The sequence below is a fragment of the Drosophila sulfurigaster genome, chromosome 3 (assembly GCF_023558435.1).
Source record: "Drosophila sulfurigaster albostrigata strain 15112-1811.04 chromosome 3, ASM2355843v2, whole genome shotgun sequence".
In the NCBI taxonomy this organism is placed as follows: Eukaryota; Metazoa; Arthropoda; class Insecta; order Diptera; family Drosophilidae; genus Drosophila; species Drosophila sulfurigaster.
Window position 1 is genome coordinate 25,360,962 of NC_084883.1, and position 17,283 is coordinate 25,378,244.

Here is a 17,283-nt window from a genome sequence, read left to right on the forward strand (position 1 = left end):
GAGCAGTTAGGAGGGCAAGAGGGTAGAAAACGTTTTTTTTATTTTCTTTTACATTTTTTAAAATATGATATAAAAATTAGCATAAGCGGTCGCACTGTTTAAAATTCTGAATTCTTGGTTTCGTTTCCATTGGACTGATTGAATTGCTCCGATAGGGTCAGTGTTGCATAGTGTGACACCTGCTCGATCAGCTGTTTTAAAATTCTTAATTATTAACGACTTTTAATTATTTAAAGAATAATAAGAGCAGCTGTGTTCAACAGATGTAATGGGAAAATCTATTTAACAATATTCTTAGGGGTACATGCGCAATAGTGAGCACAACGTGTGTCCAATAAGCCATCATGCAGTCTGAACGTGTTTTCTTATTGGCGTGCGCAACACGCCAGTGTACATAACGAGCAAGTCTCTAAGCGAAGCAACGCAACAGCAGCAGCAAGCAGTTAAAATCAATTAAAACAAGTTAAATGTGTACAGTGCGTAGATCAATTGCTAGTGCATTACAATTTAAACAAAATGTACTGCTATCAAATGGCAACAACACATTCGCAACCCGCAGTGCGGGCAGCAGGCTAAAGAATCGATTAAACCTATCACGTTATTTGAGCAGCATCAATAATATCGATACTGGTGGAGAAGAAGCCGTTACAGGCCACGCTCTTATCACGAGCCCAAAAACAGTGAGTGATTTCCAAGAGCTCTACGAAGCAACCAAAAAGAAATTTCAATGTAAGCCTTAATAGTTCAATTTAGGCACAGTAAAATGCACCACTGTCCCTCTTTACATTTTCCTCTCTCTCTCTCTATTATTAGTTTGGGGTTAAATTGTTTGAACTTAGAAACTAAATGTTGCTATTCTATTATTTGCAGCCAAGAAGCTGCCAGTCGATGTGCATCCAGATGCCGTCTTTGCGTGCAATGAACTCGACTTGAGCGAGGTGCAGGTCTATGGCTTCGACTATGATTACACGCTGGCCTGCTACAAGCCCATATTGGAGGATTTGCTCTACAATTTGGCACGTGAAATGCTCGTGAAACGCTTTCGCTATCCCGATGACATCCTGGAACTGGAATATGAGCCGAATTTTGCAGTGCGAGGTCTGCACTATGATGTGGAGAAGGGGCTGCTGGTCAAGCTCGACTCGTTTCTGCAGTTGCAGCTGGGCTCCGTTTATCGTGGACGCACCAAAGTTGATGCGGACGAGGTGCTGAAGCTCTATCATAATCGCCTGTTGCCCATAGCGTATGTGGAGGGACCCAATAGCACTTATCGAGTGAGTTCTTGAACTCATCTAACTACTCCCACTTGTTTAATGCTTCCTTCTCTTTCTGCTTACAGCACAATACAAACTCTAAAATGGTGCAGCTGGCGGATCTGTTTTCGGTGCCCGAGATGTGTCTGCTGTGTAATGTCATCGAATATTTCGAACGCAATCGAATCGATTATAATCCCGAAATAGTATTCCATGATACGAGAACCGCCATGGGCTCCTGTCATCCCATTATGCATGCCACCGTCATGAAGAATACCGAAAAATACATTGAACGCAATGCGAAGCTGGTGCAATACTTCCAAAAGCTTCAGGATGCGGGCAAGAATCTCTTTCTGGTGACCAACAGTCCCTTCTCATTTGTGTAAGTCTAGAGAAGATTGCTGCCTGTTAACTATATTAATGTCATATTTTACTTTTGTTAATTAGCAATTGCGGCATGTCTTATTTGGTGGGCGCCAATTGGCGTGACTTCTTCGATGTAGTCATTGTGCAGGCGAGGAAGCCCAAGTTCTTTACTGACGAATCTCGGCCTATTCGGCTGTTCGACGAAAAGACCAAGTCACATCTCTGGGATCGCGTCTTCAAGCTGGAGAAGGGCAAAATCTATTACGAGGTGAGCTGCATGCAATGACAGCTGCTTTAACAACGGCAGTAAACAACTGTTTAGCAACTGTTTAAATCTACATAATAGTCTTTTAATGTTTTTTCAATAGTTAAAGTTTATTTACGAGACTTTTTACAGCCGTTAACACTAAGTGGTTAAGTATATATTGATTTGTTGCTAGTTTGTAAATGACAAACAAGTACTTAAAAATTTAAGAAATGTAAGTTACAACATTTTCCAGTTCAAATGCAGATCCTGGATTTTTAGGAATATTATAGAAGACGGGCTTCCCATCACTGTAATAGTAACTCCTAAGCTCTACACTAAAAGAAGAATTGCAATCAAGATCCAAAGTATAAACTGTAGTATCAGCGATTCAAGAAATAATCTGATAAGCGTTATAAAGCACTTGTTTTCTTCACGTATGGCTCTACCTTATATAAAAGCTTGCTTCGTTATTTTTATTGTATTAATTGATTCACTTGTTTATGCAAATGTTTTACAGGGTTCAGTGCGTCAGCTGCAGGAACTGAAAGGTTGGCGTGGCCACTCCGTGCTTTACTTTGGCGATCATCCCTACAGCGATCTGGCGGATGTAACACTTAAGCACAGCTGGCGAACAGGCGCCATCATCAGCGAGCTGGCAGTAAGTAAAATCATTAGCTACATAAATGATGTGAACTTAAATTGGAATACAAATATTTGTAGCACGAGATACAGACGCTGAATCGTGTGGACTTTAAGACGAGCGCCAATTGGCTGCAGATGCTCACTCAGCTCATCGAGGACACGCAGGACGACGATAGCGAAGCGGCTCAAGTGTGTTTGCGACAATGGATGGATGAGCGTGATCAATTGCGGTAAATTCTAAAGCAATTGCAAACTAAACAAAGTGAACAATAGCATGTTAAACAACTTAATTTGCATTTGCAGCAACAAAACGAAGAACGTGTTCAACGAGCAATTCGGCAGCGTTTTTCGCACGTATCACAATCCCACGTATTTCTCTCGTCGTCTATTCCGGTTTGCTGACATTTACACGAGTGACATAACGAATTTGCACAAGTTCTCGACATCGCATACCTTCTATCCCCGTCGTGGCGTGATGCCCCACGAGTATGCATCGCATTTTATATAGATGGAGAGGTAGAGCATTGGAAGATAGCTCTCTGCTTTCGCATCTTGCCGGTTTTCAAGAAATAATATGTAGTTATTAGGTGAACAAAAGTGCCAGTGTTGTTTGTTGTGTTTTTGTTTTTAGTTAGATTTGATGCTAGCGAATTTATAATATTGTTAGATCGAAATCATTGACAAATACCTAGCGAATTTATATATATACTGTTAATTACTGCTCAATAAAATCGTTGTAATAGTTGACAAAGATCTCACGCGTCTCCTTGGCCAAGAAAGCGAAGCTGCCTCTCATTGCCTGCAGCTGCTTAGCGTTTGCTTTGTGTTTTCCCCACGCAATCAGGTCCAGCAAGTAGGTCGCATTGCTGATGTACAGCAAAGAGTTGCTGCCTCTTTGTGCTGCAATGCCAGCGAGCTCGAACTCAATTATCTTGCTCAACTCAGCATAATCGTAGTCTGCGAAAGTTGCACCCGCTAAAAGTAGACACTAGCTTAGTTTGAGAATGATATTATTAATAATATTCAGTTACCATCCTTGGCTGCAAAGCATCCTCCAATTAGTTCCTTGGCTAAACTGAGTTTAAGGCTGTTGAAATCCAGCAGCCAAGTGTTGAGTGCAGCAAATGCTTCAAAGAGCTTGCGACGATCTTGTGGCTCATCAAATCTTTCCAGCAGCTGAAGAAATGGATCATACCAGCTAAGCTGCTGTGTCTCTTCACAAGCTGTGCAACAGATGCTTAACATTTCGCCTGATTGCTGCCACCAATCGAGATTTGCTTTGGGCACAAAGCTCTGTTTGCACTGCTCACAGCGATAGCGATGGAAATTAAGCTGTAAAGACAGAGTTTGCTATTAGTGGGAATAACTAAATCAAAGCATTGCCTACTCACATAATCCGCATCAGCATCTGGACGCACACACTTGGAGCAGTCACAGCGAAACTTATAGATCTCCAGCAGATGCTGCTGACGCTGCTCACTCAACGAATGCTTATAATCCAAGCTATAGCAATTGAAGATCTCCTCGCCAGCCGCAATATCAAAGGCAGCGTAATTGTTCACCAGGCAGCCATCGAACGTGGTGCGCAGCGAAGGATTGCAGCTATGATTGCACAGACTCAAAAGCGGTAAGTTAATGGCTGTGATGACCTCGTAAGCGTAAAACTTGTGCAGATAACCCCGCCTTAAATGATAAGGACGCTGCCACATGGCTGGCTGCAGCAGTGGAAATTCATTGGAGGGCAGCGCGTGAATTATCAAAGCATTGCCCACATGACCATTGACGAGCAGCTGGCCAGCATTACGTAAGATAAGCGCAGCAATCACCAGATGCCATTCACTGTGGTTAGCCATCTTTAAGTCCTCATAGAAGCTGGTGCAGCTGAAGAGATAGACTTGCAGCAGATTGGCGCAGAGCGCATGATAGACCAACTCCTCTTGGGGTGCTTTATGTAGCTGCGTGATCATGCGTAGACTCTGCAGCGATGGGGAATCCTCTGACGCAGCTGGGTTGACCAATGCTTGCCATAGTTCCTCAGCATTGTGAGAATTCTCAGTTGGCAATTGTTTCATCCACTCAGGAAGATGCTTGAGCAGCAATCGCAATGCCAAATGGGATACACCGAGCATGCTGAGCAGATTTCTGCGATACGCACCACACTCGTAGCTATGTATTTGGGCATGCAGTTGGCGACACTTCCTCGAGCAGTAGACAACGCGCTGATGACACGATGGACATGGAATGGGAGCGCACAGCAAGCTGGCGGCACATTGCTGGCAAATCAAACGCTGTTCGATGGGCACAAAGCATTGTGCCTCTTCTGTGAATATAAGCTCGTCCTTCTTAAGCGCTGTGGTAGCTATCATGTGGCGTCCTTTGGCAGGAGTGGACAAGCTACAAGTAAGGAGGTAATTGTAAGTTGAAGTCATAGAAAGTGAACTTAGAACTACATTTTATGGTTTACTCGGTGGACTGCTGGGATTGCAGCCAACTGCTCGTTGTTTGGATTTGCTTCCAGAACTTCCAGCTGCTGCTTCAGTTGTTCCAATTGCTTCACATAGCCGTCGTTCAACGGCAATTCCTTCAAGTTTGAGATATGCTCCGCCAGCTGTTGCGCATTGCCCAGCTGCCAAGCACAGTGTGCTTGTCGCATCACCAACTTGTGCTGCAATCGATGCGGATAGCCAAACTCCAAGGCACAAGCGCAGTCGTCATACGCCTGCTGGAAGTAGCCGAAATCTTGGAGCGCCATTCCCCGATTGGCGAAACCCAAAGCCAGCTCATCCAAAGCATCTTCCGCTGCTAGAATGGCTTGTGTGTAAATGCGGCAGGCAGCCAGAATACATTCCTTAGCTTCCACAGCGTTTTTGTCACATTTTGATTTATACACGCGGTTTCCTTCTTCCCTCAGGGAACGTGAAGTTTGCGCGCAACTTACTTTAATCGCCGGCTGCTCCAAGTTGTCCAGCAATTGTATTGTCAGCGCATTGAAATGTCTCTGCTTGTCTTTGGGCAGCGTATGCAATGATTTGATTGTCTCGAATTCATTTTCATAAGTTTTTAGTTGAATTAATTCACTCTGTCGCGAAAAGCCTTCAGCTAAGCTAAACATTGTTTTGACTGTTGTTCGATCAACACGTACTCGATTAATGAGCCGGCCGTTGTGAGAGCCGGCTGTTAGTCAGCTGTTGTGAATAGTGCTGCCCATCATAACACCAAGATGACAGTACACCTCAAACTGTACAGTTTTCTAAATGTAACCATTATTCGTTGTGGGTTTTGTATTGGCAGGTACTTGAGCAAACAGACTTTATTATTAAATTATTGCGAATCCTGCATTTGGATAATGAAAAATAATCTCTTATTATCGCGAAAAGAGTTGAGCAACAAACAGTTTCAAAAGCGGCGGGCTCTGCCCCTTACAACAAACTGGAAAACTTATCTTGGTATAATTGTAAATGGAATTTGTGGTCACACTGCCTGCACTCTCTTCGTAAACGAATTAATCACAATAGCATCCGCAAATATTAAAAAGTGCAAATTTGAATAATGGATTTGCAGCAGTTGGAGGAGGAGGCGCGCCAAGCAGCGCTCAAAGACATACAGAACATGCTGCAGCGTCCCGGCCAGTTGGAGAAGGTCGAGCAGTATCGTCATCGCATTGCCCGCAAAAAAGCCTCAGTGGAGGCGTTGCTAAAGACGGGAATGCAGAATCAGCTGGAGGGCGTGCGTGTGGGACTGAAACAGCTGGAGACGTGCATGCAGGATGTGCGCGAGGTGCGTCGTCGCATGGACGCTGTGGAGCGGCTGTTGGAGGGCGTACCCGAGGTCTATGATGCTTTGGAAGTGGTGCGCGAGGAGAACACAAAACATTCACAGTATGCGACGGCCATGGAGAATCTAAAGCACATCTTCAATGTGGATGCCAGTGTGCAAAAGACTATGGCACTCATCGATGAGGATAAGCTACTCAATGCTCATCAATGTTTGTCGGATTTGGAAAACTCTCGCGACGATCTGTTGTACGAGCTGCACAAGCAGCCCAAGCAACATGCCTCCGATAAGATTACACTGAAGCGGCACTTTGAAAAGGTGGACACCGTGTCGCAGGCGCTGGAGAAGAAGATCCGGCTCATAATCAGTCGCACACTCAACACGGTACGCAAGAAGCCCACTGTTATTGTCACCGCCCTCCGAATTGTTGAGCGCGAAGAGAAGAACGATCAGTTTGCAGTGCAGCAACAGAAGGTTACGGGCTTCCTGCCCCCGGGACGTCCCAAGGCCTGGCGCAAAATGATTATGGATGTGCTGCAGGCGGCGGTAATCACACGCATCGAGGGCTCCAAGCTAGAGGAGCGAGCGGATAACAAAATGTGGCTGGTGCGTGATCTGGAAATACTGCGTCAGATAATCCTCGAGGATCTGCGTGTGGTGAAGTCATTGTGCGTGCCCTGCTTTCCACCACACTACGACATCTTCAACGAGTACGTCAAGTTCTATCACGAGGGACTGTCTAGCTATGTGAGTAACTGCATCTTCTCTCCTTCAAAACTTACTCATTTCCTCTTTATAGTTGGATAACATCGTGCGCTCGGGTTTGGAGGGCAATGAGTATGTTTCTATGCTAGCCTGGGTCACACACACTTATCCGGGCGTGGAGCTCATGTCGCATCCCGATCTCAGCGTGGATGTGCACAAGCTGGCAGGTCCATTGTTGCGACAGGAGCATCTCAAGGCGCTGGAGAACGAGTATCTGCAGAACATGCAGCGCAATTATCAGGAATGGATGACGAAGGCTGCGCAAACCGAGAAGCAGGAATGGTTTTCCGAAATGGTGCCCGATCAGGATGAGCATTATTATCACACCTCAGCACCTGTAATCATCTTCCAGATGATCGATCAGCATCTGCAGGTGACCAACACCATACACCAGGAGCTGACGTTTAAGGCGCTGGTCATGAGCATCCAACAGGTTGAGATCTTTGGCCAGACGTACCTAAAGAATGTCATCGAGCTGAAGGAGCATCATTTTCGCAATCGCGACCAGATCAAATACTTTACACACTATATCATTACCATTGTGAACAACAGTCAGCAGATGGTGGAGTTGGCACAGCAGATGAAGCAATTGTATTGGCCCAAATCACGCACAGATCACTACGAGGATTTCGAGAAGTTGTTGGCCACCTTTCAGCGCATACGCGCGCACGCCGCCAACTATCTGCTGGAGGAGGCCTTCTTGGACATGGAGTGTCATTTCAATGATCTGTTCACCGTCAAGTGGCTGGGCAGTAGCATTGCCGTGGACACCATTTGCGTGACCCTCGACGATTACTTCCAGGACTACAATCATCTGCGCCCGGCCAACTTTGAGATGGTCATCAACGAGGCGCAAAAGCTGCTGGCCAAGCGCTACATTCGTGCCCTGCTCTCCAAGCGTCTGTCGAAACCGCGTGTGGAATGCGATGCGATTACGAGGAAGATCAACCAGGAGGCAAAGCGGTTTAAGCTCTTCTTCGAGAAGATTGCACCCAAGATATCGCTGAGTGATTCCCCCTTGGATCTGATTGCCACATTGTCGGCACTCCTTATTTCGGATATTGAACTGTTGATCTTGGATTTGCATACTTTGCTGGGCAGTTATCCATCGCTGAGTGAGGATCATTTGGTGCGTTTGTTCTACATACGTAACGATGTGAAGGCGGCGGAGGTGCGGGAGAAGGTGCAGGATGCCATGAAGTCCAAGAAGTCAATGGTCAGCATAGCCAAGCAGGATTGCATATTCAAAGAGATTGTGTTTAGTGACAAGCTGTGGTAGACGCAACACAACGCAGCGAATGTGCTTAGCATAACAAACCATAACAACAACAACGATGAGTAAACATTACACTACTACTACGACAACAACTATCCCTTCCTCCCCCGCACATACTCATTCCATTGGCCAGTCAGCTGCTCTCGCATTCTTTGGCGCGCTTTCGCTGCGAGCTTTCATGCGGCGAAAGCTTTTTTGAACATCGCGCGCAGTGGCGTAGCAAGGAAGTTGCCAATCACCCTGGGCATTCCCCTTTGTGGGTAACAGGGTGACAGGTGCGCCTCTGGGCGCAGCATAAGCATTGTGGAGCAGCACGTTTCCATATGATTCTCAGTTTTGTTTGTGTCTGTAACGACAACGGCAGCAGCGGGCAGCGCAGCGAGAGCAACAGCCGTCGTCAATTTTCCCATATTTATTTATGTTTCTCTAGTGCAATAAATATTAAGTTGTCAGCAATTTATTACAAAAATTAAAGAACTCTAATAAATATTAATAATTATTAATACTTACAAAATTATCAACATCAATTTTTAACGGTGAGTTAAACTGTGACCGGAAAACATTGTGAGGGAGAAAAAGAACTGAGCAGGGTACATAGAAACATACATTTTGTATAGTGTATTTATGTATTTATTTAGTTGCCATTTGTTATAATTTCAATGCATGCGGCTTGTTGTCGCAGAACCTTGAAAAACTTTTTTGGTTATTTTGTTTGTCGTCGAATATAAAATCAATGCTACGTTCTCTTTCACTCTGCCGCAAAGCCTAAATGTGTGTATTAGTGTGTGTGAGGTGTGAGCATGAATTGTATAAGCTATGTGCTGTGGTGGTGTTAGTGTTGCTGTGTGTTTCCCGCTGGGGTTGCTAACGACAAACTGTGTCGAAGTGGCATAAAGCGGACTGGTCCAGCAAGATGCAAGCAGTCAGATACAAAGAAGAACAAGAATTTCCAATGTCCGTTCACCCACAGAAAACCTAGCTATTAATAAATTCATGTTGAACTCTCTCTGAGTAAGCGTATGCTTGTGTGTGTGTTTGAGTTCGTTAGTTCACTGCTCTCTCTATCTTTCCCTCTCTTGCGCTCCCATCAGCACTCTCACTCTCACTTCAGACAAACTCTTCTTATCAGCGTTTGTCGCGCGCCTTTTCTTATCAGTATTCAAACGATTGCCCGTTACTCTTGCTACATTGCAATCAATTTAAAGTGAATAACGCTCAACAGCTGTTTTCAAATGCTGCTTTCTCTGTTTAACTAACTGTAATTGCAACTGAATAATTCAATGAACGGAATTTGCCGGTGTTTTGTGAGCTTGTGCTGCAGCTGTATGTGATAAAAGAAAATGCAATAAGCAGAAACATATGCAAATATACAATTACGGTTTGCTTTACCGGCTTTTCGCTATAATTCTGCGCAGTCGTCGCTGAGGACAGTTACAAAGCTGTCTTACAATCGGTAGAAAAAAACTCAGAATTATTCGTTAACGGGTTTCCTCAAATAATGTACTTAGTTTTAATAACGGATAATTGAAACTATCGCAAATTTTATATTATATAGTAAAGCAAAGTAATTTCTATATAATTTTCTTTTTATTTTGCAATAACTTAAATTTATTATTAACATTTTTTTTTAAATATTGGTATTCAAAATGTAGAGGTTCTAAAATATGTATATCCTTATTATATTTCCAAGACTTCGTGATGGAATATAACGATTCAGATATCTTTAAAAATAGACAGACAACTCATTAACAAGACTAATACAATCAAAAACTAAAATACATCCTAATTGCTAGTTAAAAGAGAATGTTTTTCCGAGCCTTTGTACATTGACTAAATATTTGCAAATTGTCACCTTTTAATCTCCTCAGTTGTTAGCAGACACATTCGGTTTGAGAGAACGATATGAGCAGATCGCATCGGGACCACAAGATTGTTATTATCGGCGCTGGAGCATCGGGTATTGCCTGTGCCACCAAACTCCTGGAGTATGGCTTTCAGAATGTGCTCGTCCTTGAGGCCGAGGATCGTCTAGGCGGACGCATACACACGATACCCTTTGGGGCAAATGTGATCGATATGGGAGCCCAATGGTGTCACGGCGAGCAGGATAACATTGTGCATGAACTGGCTAGCAAACATGATCTGCTGGAGTCGACGGGACCGGTCTATGAGAACTATCAGTGTGTGCGCAGCAATCGGGAGGTGTTGCCCGATAATGTGGCCAACCGGTTGAAGGCGATTGTGGGGGATTCGCTTGTGACGCGACAGCTGGAGCTGCGACATTGCAGTGGCTCGCTGGGCAGCTACCTGTCGAACAAGTTCTACGAGATGCTGCGGCTGCCTGAGAATGCTGACATCGATCAGGTTATCGCAGACGAGTTCTTTGACAATTACAAAAAATTCGAGAACTCGGTGGAAGCATCCGATACGCTGGAGGAGGTGTCGGGTCGTGGCTATCTGAACTACTGGGAATGCGAGGGTGACATACTGCTCAACTGGAAGGACAAGGGCTATGTGGAATTGCTGCGTCTGCTGATGCACAGTCGGGAGCTGAAATCCGACTCGGATCTTGGTGTTCTCGAGCAGCGTGTGCTCTTTAACAGAAGCGTCAAGTGTATAAATTGGAATCGCAACGATTCTCGCGTCGAACTGCAGCTGACCAATGGTGAAAGTTGTCTGGCGGATCATGTGATTGTCACTGTCTCCCTGGGTGTACTCAAGGAGCAGCATTTGCAGCTGTTTGAGCCAAAGCTGCCGGTGGCCAAGCAACGCGCCATCGAGGGTTTGGCCTTCGGCACGGTGAACAAACTGTTTGTGGAGTTTCCGCAGGCCTTTTGGCCTGAGGATTGGACGGGATTCACGCTGTTGTGGCGAGAGGAGGACCTCAGTGATATACGTAATACCTCGCGTGCCTGGCTGGAGGATGTCTTTGGCTTCTATCGGGTCAGTTATCAACCCAACGTGCTTGCCGGCTGGATAATCAATGCCAATGGCAGGCACATGGAGACACTGCCCGAGGGTGAGGTAATTGCTGGCTGCATGTATCTCTTCCGGCGCTTCCTACACTGGTCAATACCTGAACCCGTGGGCTTCCGCACTTCTGCCTGGTACACTAATGAACATTTTCGCGGTTCCTACTCCTTTCGCTCCATGGACACCGAGCGTCTGGGCACCGGAGCCGGCGACTTGGCTCAGCCTTTGACTGTGGTCACCATGACACCGCAATCGCCGAGCCGTGACAAATCGCTGCATCAGCAGAGTCGCTGTGACAAGCCCATTGTTTTATTTGGCGGCGAAGCAACCAGCGAACATTACTATTCCACAGTCCATGGCGCTGTCGAGGCGGGATGGAGGGAGGCCAAGCGTCTTGCTGACTTTTATGGCCTGAGCGGAGCTGTGAATGTGACCAAGTCACAGCTATAGCATCAGGCTATGGATGCAAACCATGTGAAAGTATCGTCTTCATTGGTCCTGGACCAAATTGGACTGGGACCACACACTACGCAATCAATCAATAATACTGGATAGACTTCATATACTATGATATATGCATAAGGTATATAAGGCTCTTACTTTAAGTCGACGACTAATACTAGACATGATATGATATACGATCTATGATATATGATCGAGCTACGAATATATATACAAATATGCTGAATTCTTATTATATTCGCATCTGGCAGCTGCCCAATAAAGTTGTTTAAATCTTACAGTACAGTCTTGTTCCTCAGGGAGGAGCTAAGAAAGTTGATTGCATTCAAATGGACATTAATTAGGATTCGTTTAAAGCTGTCTAGAATATTGACGAATCGCTCTTGTCTAAGGGAGTGGTTAGGAAAATTTATAGTCCGGTTTATAGTTTAGTTTATAGCTATATAGGATATTAATAGACCAGCTAATCTATTTTTTACTTGCCAACGAAATTCTAATTAATTTAGGCATGTCAATTGTAGATCCTGGAGTTCAGTCTAGTCAAGAATAGCTGCAACTATTTTAGGGTTCAGTTAGTGTGGTCTACCCTGGAGTAGTTAATAATACTATTGTAGTTTAGTCCTAAATTAGTTAGGATGAGGAAACTTAACCTTGAGGGAATACGTCCGAATGAAAAAGAAGTGATTCTTAGTCAGGGAGTATTTAAAAAAAATGCAATCTCATAAAGAAAAGTCTTTAGAGATATATGAACTGTACATATAATTTGATTAGGTCGATTTTAATTTCGTGTTATCTATTCAGGAGGTAGGCTGGTTGTGCTTCAAACACAAAATTGTCAGTTATTAATGTTTATAAAAATTACGGTCTATGGGAAGTGTGAGTGTGTTTAGCCGTTATCTATTAACTCGTCTGACTCCCTAATCCTCGATGCCTGCAGTGCTGTTCGAAGAAAACACATAGACAGCTCCACAATCGTTACCATGCGTCCAAGGCTAAGACACCCAAGAAGCTCAGCCAGTCCTTTCATTCGGAGCCTAATATTGTCATCCTTGGCGCAGGTGCTGCTGGCTTGGCCTGCGCCATGGAGCTGAAGAAGCAGGGCTTCCAACATGTACGCATTTTGGAGATGTCAGATCGAATTGGTGGTCGCATTCGAACAATGAAGTTTGCCGACAACTACATTGATGTCGGTGCACAGTGGGTAAATGGCAAGCATGGCAATGTGGTGTATCAGATGGTCAAGGGACTCAATCTGCTGGATACATCAAGCTGGGATGCATATATCAATGTGGAGTGGATACGCTCCAATGGCCAGATGATGCCACGCTCTATGCTGGTCAAGCTTGTTATGGTGATGAGGAGGATAGTGAGGAATCAGAATGAGGATCTCATTGATTGCGACGGCACCTATGGTGAGTATCTGGTGGAGAAGTTTGCCGAGGCGCTATCGAAGCCAGATATGAAGCACATTGATCGCGAATGGGCTGTCGATTTTCTGCGCACATTCAAGAAAATGGAGGGCTCAGCTGTGGACACGGACATGAATGCGGCTGACTACGGTTCCTTTCGACCGTGTCAAGGGGATGGCACGCTCAATTGGCGTGACCAGGGGTAAGGATCGAATATACTTTATTTCAAACCTACATATATTTCCTTGACAGCTACAAGCAGTTCCTGCGCGTCCTGGTCGATGGTAATGAGATGAATGAGCATGGTTTGCTTCAAGGCTGCATTGACTTGAACTCGCGTGTGCTCAAGATCGATTGGGATCGCATCGATGGCACCATCCATATCACGTGCGAGAACAAGAATCAGTATTTGGCCGATCATGTGGTAGTTACCGCTTCGTTGGGTGTGCTCAAGAAGAATCCGCGACTCTTCTTTCCAAATCTGCCGTTGGCAAAGCGCAAAGCCATCAATTTCATGGGCTTCGGGCATGTGTGTAAAATATTTGCAGAGTTCGAGGAGCCGTTCTGGAAGGACGATTGGACGGGCTTCAATGCAATGTGGTGTGCAGATGATTTGAATCAGCCGCAGCTGGAATGGCTCTCGGACATCTACAGTATTCAACCCTATGCGCATCAACCGCGGGTCCTGCTCGGCTGGGCAGCAGGCCCCAATACGGAGGTCATTGAATCGATTGACTCTAAACTGTTGACCCTTGGAATTATGCTTATGCTACGCAAGTTTTTGCCCAAAATGAAAGTCACACAACCGAAGTGCGTGGTCACCAGTCACTGGAGCATTGATCCCGCTCATATGGGCTCCTATTCGTATCCCTCGATGCTGACAAAGAGCTACAACACGGGACCCGATCAACTAGCTCAACCGGTCAATGTGCTGGCCTATGAGCCGACGACTCCATCGTATGTCTCCCTGCTGGACATCAGACCGATTACGGTGCGACCCCTAATTTTGTTTGCTGGCGAGGCGACCAGCTCCGATCACTATTCGACGGTGCATGGAGCTGTGGAGACGGGTATACGGGAGGCGCGTCGTCTCGCCGGCTACTATCAGAAGGATTTGTAATAGTTTATATACTACATGTAGGTAGTAGTAAATGAGCACAAAGTATTCACATTTAGCTACATTGTTATATTTTAAATAATAAAAATGCTTAAGGTCTCTTTAAACCTTTACTGCTCCCGAATGATTTGTGGCTTGAAGTCCAGCTCCGATGCTTTCTTCAGCGACTCCGCATAGAGTGGCAAACGTTGCGTCTGCCGGAAGCCCCAGAAGTCCTTGACCTGACGGCACAAGTTCAAGTCCAGCTCCGTGATCAGCAAGCCATCCTGGCAACGCGACAAGCTCTGCAAGCAAAGGCCAATTAATACTTGTTGGGGATGCTTTACACTTAAACCTACTGGAGTGCGGGTGCCATCGGGAGCAGCCACATAGGTGGATCCATAGAAGGGTCCGAATTGCTTGTGTGCCGGCTGGCCATCGCCAGAGGTGTACTCATTGGGGAACTCCTCGGTGCCCACGCGATTGATTGGCACCGTGAAGTAGCTGTTGGCAATCGCCGCATTGCGTGCCTCGATGCTCCACAATGGCTCCGAGAGTCGCCCGATGGTGGCCGAGGGATTGAAGACAATTTCGGCGCCATTCAAACCGAACATCATCCAGTTCTGCGGATGATGGCGACCATAGCAGATGTTGATGGCAATCTTACCGAACTCGGTCTCAAATACCGGATGCCCTGTGTTGCCCTCCATGTAGTAGGTGGACTCGTTAAAGTCTCCCACACGTGGGATGTGATTCTTGCGATGCTTTCCGAGGTAGCGACCGCTGTTGGAGATGACAACAGCAGTATTCCAAATGGTCTCACCATGCTCCACATCGCGTTCGAGAATGGAGTGTATGATGACCATGTTGTAGGCCTTGGCCAGCTCGGCCAGCATTTTAGTGGTGGGACCTTTCTCCGCTTCTTCGGCGAATTCGCACCATGGGAACTTTTCGCGTGTGCAGAAAGCAAATGGCATGGCTGAGAAGAGAGGAATGTTTAGAGGGGAATAATGAAAGAGAGCGGGAGAAAATACTGACTCCATGCCTCTTGCGTGCACACAATGTTGCAGCCTGCTTCCGCTGCGGCCTTGATCATGGCCTTGACCTTCTTCCAGATGCCCTCGCGTTGCTCAGCAATTGGCGCCGTCGTTGGCAGTGCAATGGAATTCTGAATGGCGCCCACACGCACTAGACGCGGCTTCCTCAGCTCTTCGGGGCGAGCGGTGAAGCGATAACCTTTGATTTCGAAGCCATTCTCCTTGGCGGTGGTCAAGGCGCTTGCAGGCAGCTCAAGGGTTTGTCTAAGGGGGTAACACAAACGTTAAGAATGGGAGCGTGTGAGAGAGAGAGAGAGTAAATAACAGAAAGCGAGAGTGGATGGTATACAGAGAGAGAGAGAGCGTACTCTTCTCTGCTCATTGTTCGCTTTTTCTTTTGCCACTTCGTAAACATTTATTTTTATTATTATTATATATCTGCGTTTGTTTTGATCATCATTTTTTGCCACCAGCTTGCGATATACATACGTATTCCAACGGACGCCGCGACGTATACGTAATATTTTTTTTCTAATTATAAATTTAATGGGTGTTTCTCTACATATTCTACATATTGATATAGGGAATGGCTGTCCAATGGATTCCATCGTGTTCTCTATAAAGTATTTGACTTTCTTCTAGACTTATCTCTGTTGTATTTCAATTGCCTATCAACTGAGTGCTAATCTAAATGCTTAATTGCATTAGCATACTTACTTAATTACATATATACATAGCTAGATTGTTGTATGCTATATAGTGAACTTACTCCTTCTCCACCCCATAGAGTATGCGCTTGACCTCTTTCAGCTCCTCGGCGGGCAAATGCTTCTCCAAGCATTCATCAAGACTCTTCAACTCAAATGCAGACATGATTATACCAGTTGTGGTCTGACAAAAGTGCAATTAAAATTGAATGAAATTGCGAGTATTATTCAGGAACGACGGGAGCAACCACTCGCGATAAGCGCACAATCCGGAATGTGAATGCCATGCGATCGCTGCCATCGCCGCAGTTAATTTCTGCCTCTTTTTCTCTGCGGCTCTTGTCTCTCTCGCTGCTGCTGCTGCTGTCTCTGCCTCTGTCTCTGCTAGTGTTCCTCTCTCTGCGTCGCAGTTTCCCTGCCTGGTGGCTTTGATTGACCTTATCGCGGTCAGTAATGACGCAGCTGTTGTATTGAGCGCATGCGGTCTACCTTTAACAGCTGAGCAGTCGCAGTGTTAACCCTTATGTGCACTTTTGTACTGCACTTGGACAGCAAATTTAAATCCAAAGTTACTAGCAATGGAAATCTTATGCGCTTTAGTTGATTTATATGGCGTGGTACAAAGTTTTGCTTGTGGTTTCTTTTGTTGGTTTAGTGATAACAAATAATACAATGTTGAGCTTATCAAAAATCAGCTGAGGTGTTATCCGACTTCGCACTAAACATATGCAAATAGCGAGCTAGTGCGTACTTTAACACTTATGTGGATCGCTTTAAGTAATTTGCATATTATATCCGATGATTAAATATCCTCATAAAAACCATGCTAGCTAAAAAATCCTTTAAAATATCTCTGAAAGAGTTTTCCTCTTGTTTTCCATAGCAGCTCTTTGTCTATGAAATAATATTCCAATTCTATTAGTTTTTTTTAATATATAATATCATTCTACTATGCCATAGTAATCTATTGAATAAAAATGCCCTTTGCTATCAGATCACAAAAGTCAGTTTTGCTGGAATTTGTAACACATTTATAATTTTCTCTGGTTTGTCTATAAAATTTAAACATTTTATATCTTTAATATATATAGATGGATTTCGGACATCATTATTCGAATAAAATAATTGTTGTACAACATATTTTCATTTTGTAATAATAATTTCGCTTAAATGTTTTGGTTAAATGGTTTCTTGAATTAGTTTACATATTATAATTTGCTTTTTATTTTTGGTTTTCGCTTGGTTTTCTTTTTATCATTTTTACTTCAGTTTATTG

At 44.8% G+C, this 17,283-nt stretch overlaps 6 protein-coding genes across 8 annotated transcripts; 4 read left to right on the forward strand and 2 right to left on the reverse strand.

Annotated features, from left to right (window-relative positions):
- Positions 1-331: 331 nt before the first annotated feature.
- Positions 332-3,259, forward strand: LOC133842053 (5'-nucleotidase domain-containing protein 3). Of its 2 annotated transcripts, none has more exons than XM_062274959.1 (7): positions 332-729; positions 871-1,274; positions 1,340-1,635; positions 1,701-1,887; positions 2,384-2,524; positions 2,587-2,738; positions 2,812-3,259. In XM_062274959.1, exons 1-7 carry the CDS (start codon positions 468-470, stop codon positions 3,014-3,016), a joined length of 1,647 nt encoding a protein of 548 aa, XP_062130943.1. In that variant the 5' UTR covers positions 332-467; the 3' UTR covers positions 3,017-3,259. The 2 variants fall into 2 exon arrangements, with proteins under 2 accessions (XP_062130943.1, XP_062130944.1); XM_062274960.1 differs by having other exon boundaries at positions 538-680.
- On the reverse strand, positions 1,800-5,660 carry LOC133842051 (SET and MYND domain-containing protein 4). Its single transcript, XM_062274957.1, has 4 exons — positions 4,959-5,660; positions 3,900-4,902; positions 3,540-3,840; positions 1,800-3,483 (listed from the first exon to the last, which is right to left on the reverse strand). The coding sequence occupies exons 1-4, from the start codon at positions 5,618-5,620 to the stop codon at positions 3,224-3,226; spliced, it is 2,226 nt and encodes a 741-aa protein (XP_062130941.1). The 5' UTR covers positions 5,621-5,660; the 3' UTR covers positions 1,800-3,223.
- A 239-nt stretch (positions 5,661-5,899) lies between these two features.
- Positions 5,900-8,846, forward strand: LOC133842052 (exocyst complex component 3). The gene is made up of 2 exons (XM_062274958.1): positions 5,900-7,029; positions 7,082-8,846. Exons 1-2 carry the CDS (start codon positions 6,058-6,060, stop codon positions 8,324-8,326), a joined length of 2,217 nt encoding a protein of 738 aa, XP_062130942.1. The 5' UTR covers positions 5,900-6,057; the 3' UTR covers positions 8,327-8,846.
- LOC133842056 (spermine oxidase-like) lies at positions 8,719-12,034 on the forward strand. 2 transcript variants are annotated; one of them, XM_062274962.1, is made up of 2 exons: positions 8,719-8,859; positions 10,192-12,034. In XM_062274962.1, the coding sequence occupies exon 2, from the start codon at positions 10,226-10,228 to the stop codon at positions 11,744-11,746; it is 1,521 nt and encodes a 506-aa protein (XP_062130946.1). In that variant the 5' UTR covers positions 8,719-8,859; positions 10,192-10,225; the 3' UTR covers positions 11,747-12,034. The 2 variants fall into 2 exon arrangements, with proteins under 2 accessions (XP_062130946.1, XP_062130947.1); XM_062274963.1 differs by lacking the exon at positions 8,719-8,859 and adding an exon at positions 9,759-9,776.
- Positions 12,035-12,475: 441 nt separating this feature from the next.
- Positions 12,476-14,397, forward strand: LOC133842055 (spermine oxidase-like). Its single transcript, XM_062274961.1, has 3 exons — positions 12,476-12,634; positions 12,696-13,369; positions 13,420-14,397. The coding sequence occupies exons 1-3, from the start codon at positions 12,626-12,628 to the stop codon at positions 14,285-14,287; spliced, it is 1,551 nt and encodes a 516-aa protein (XP_062130945.1). The 5' UTR covers positions 12,476-12,625; the 3' UTR covers positions 14,288-14,397.
- Positions 14,395-16,291, reverse strand: LOC133842057 (beta-ureidopropionase). The gene is made up of 4 exons (XM_062274964.1): positions 16,070-16,291; positions 15,302-15,564; positions 14,623-15,242; positions 14,395-14,568 (listed from the first exon to the last, which is right to left on the reverse strand). Exons 1-4 carry the CDS (start codon positions 16,171-16,173, stop codon positions 14,395-14,397), a joined length of 1,161 nt encoding a protein of 386 aa, XP_062130948.1. The 5' UTR covers positions 16,174-16,291.
- Positions 16,292-17,283: the final 992 nt, after the last annotated feature.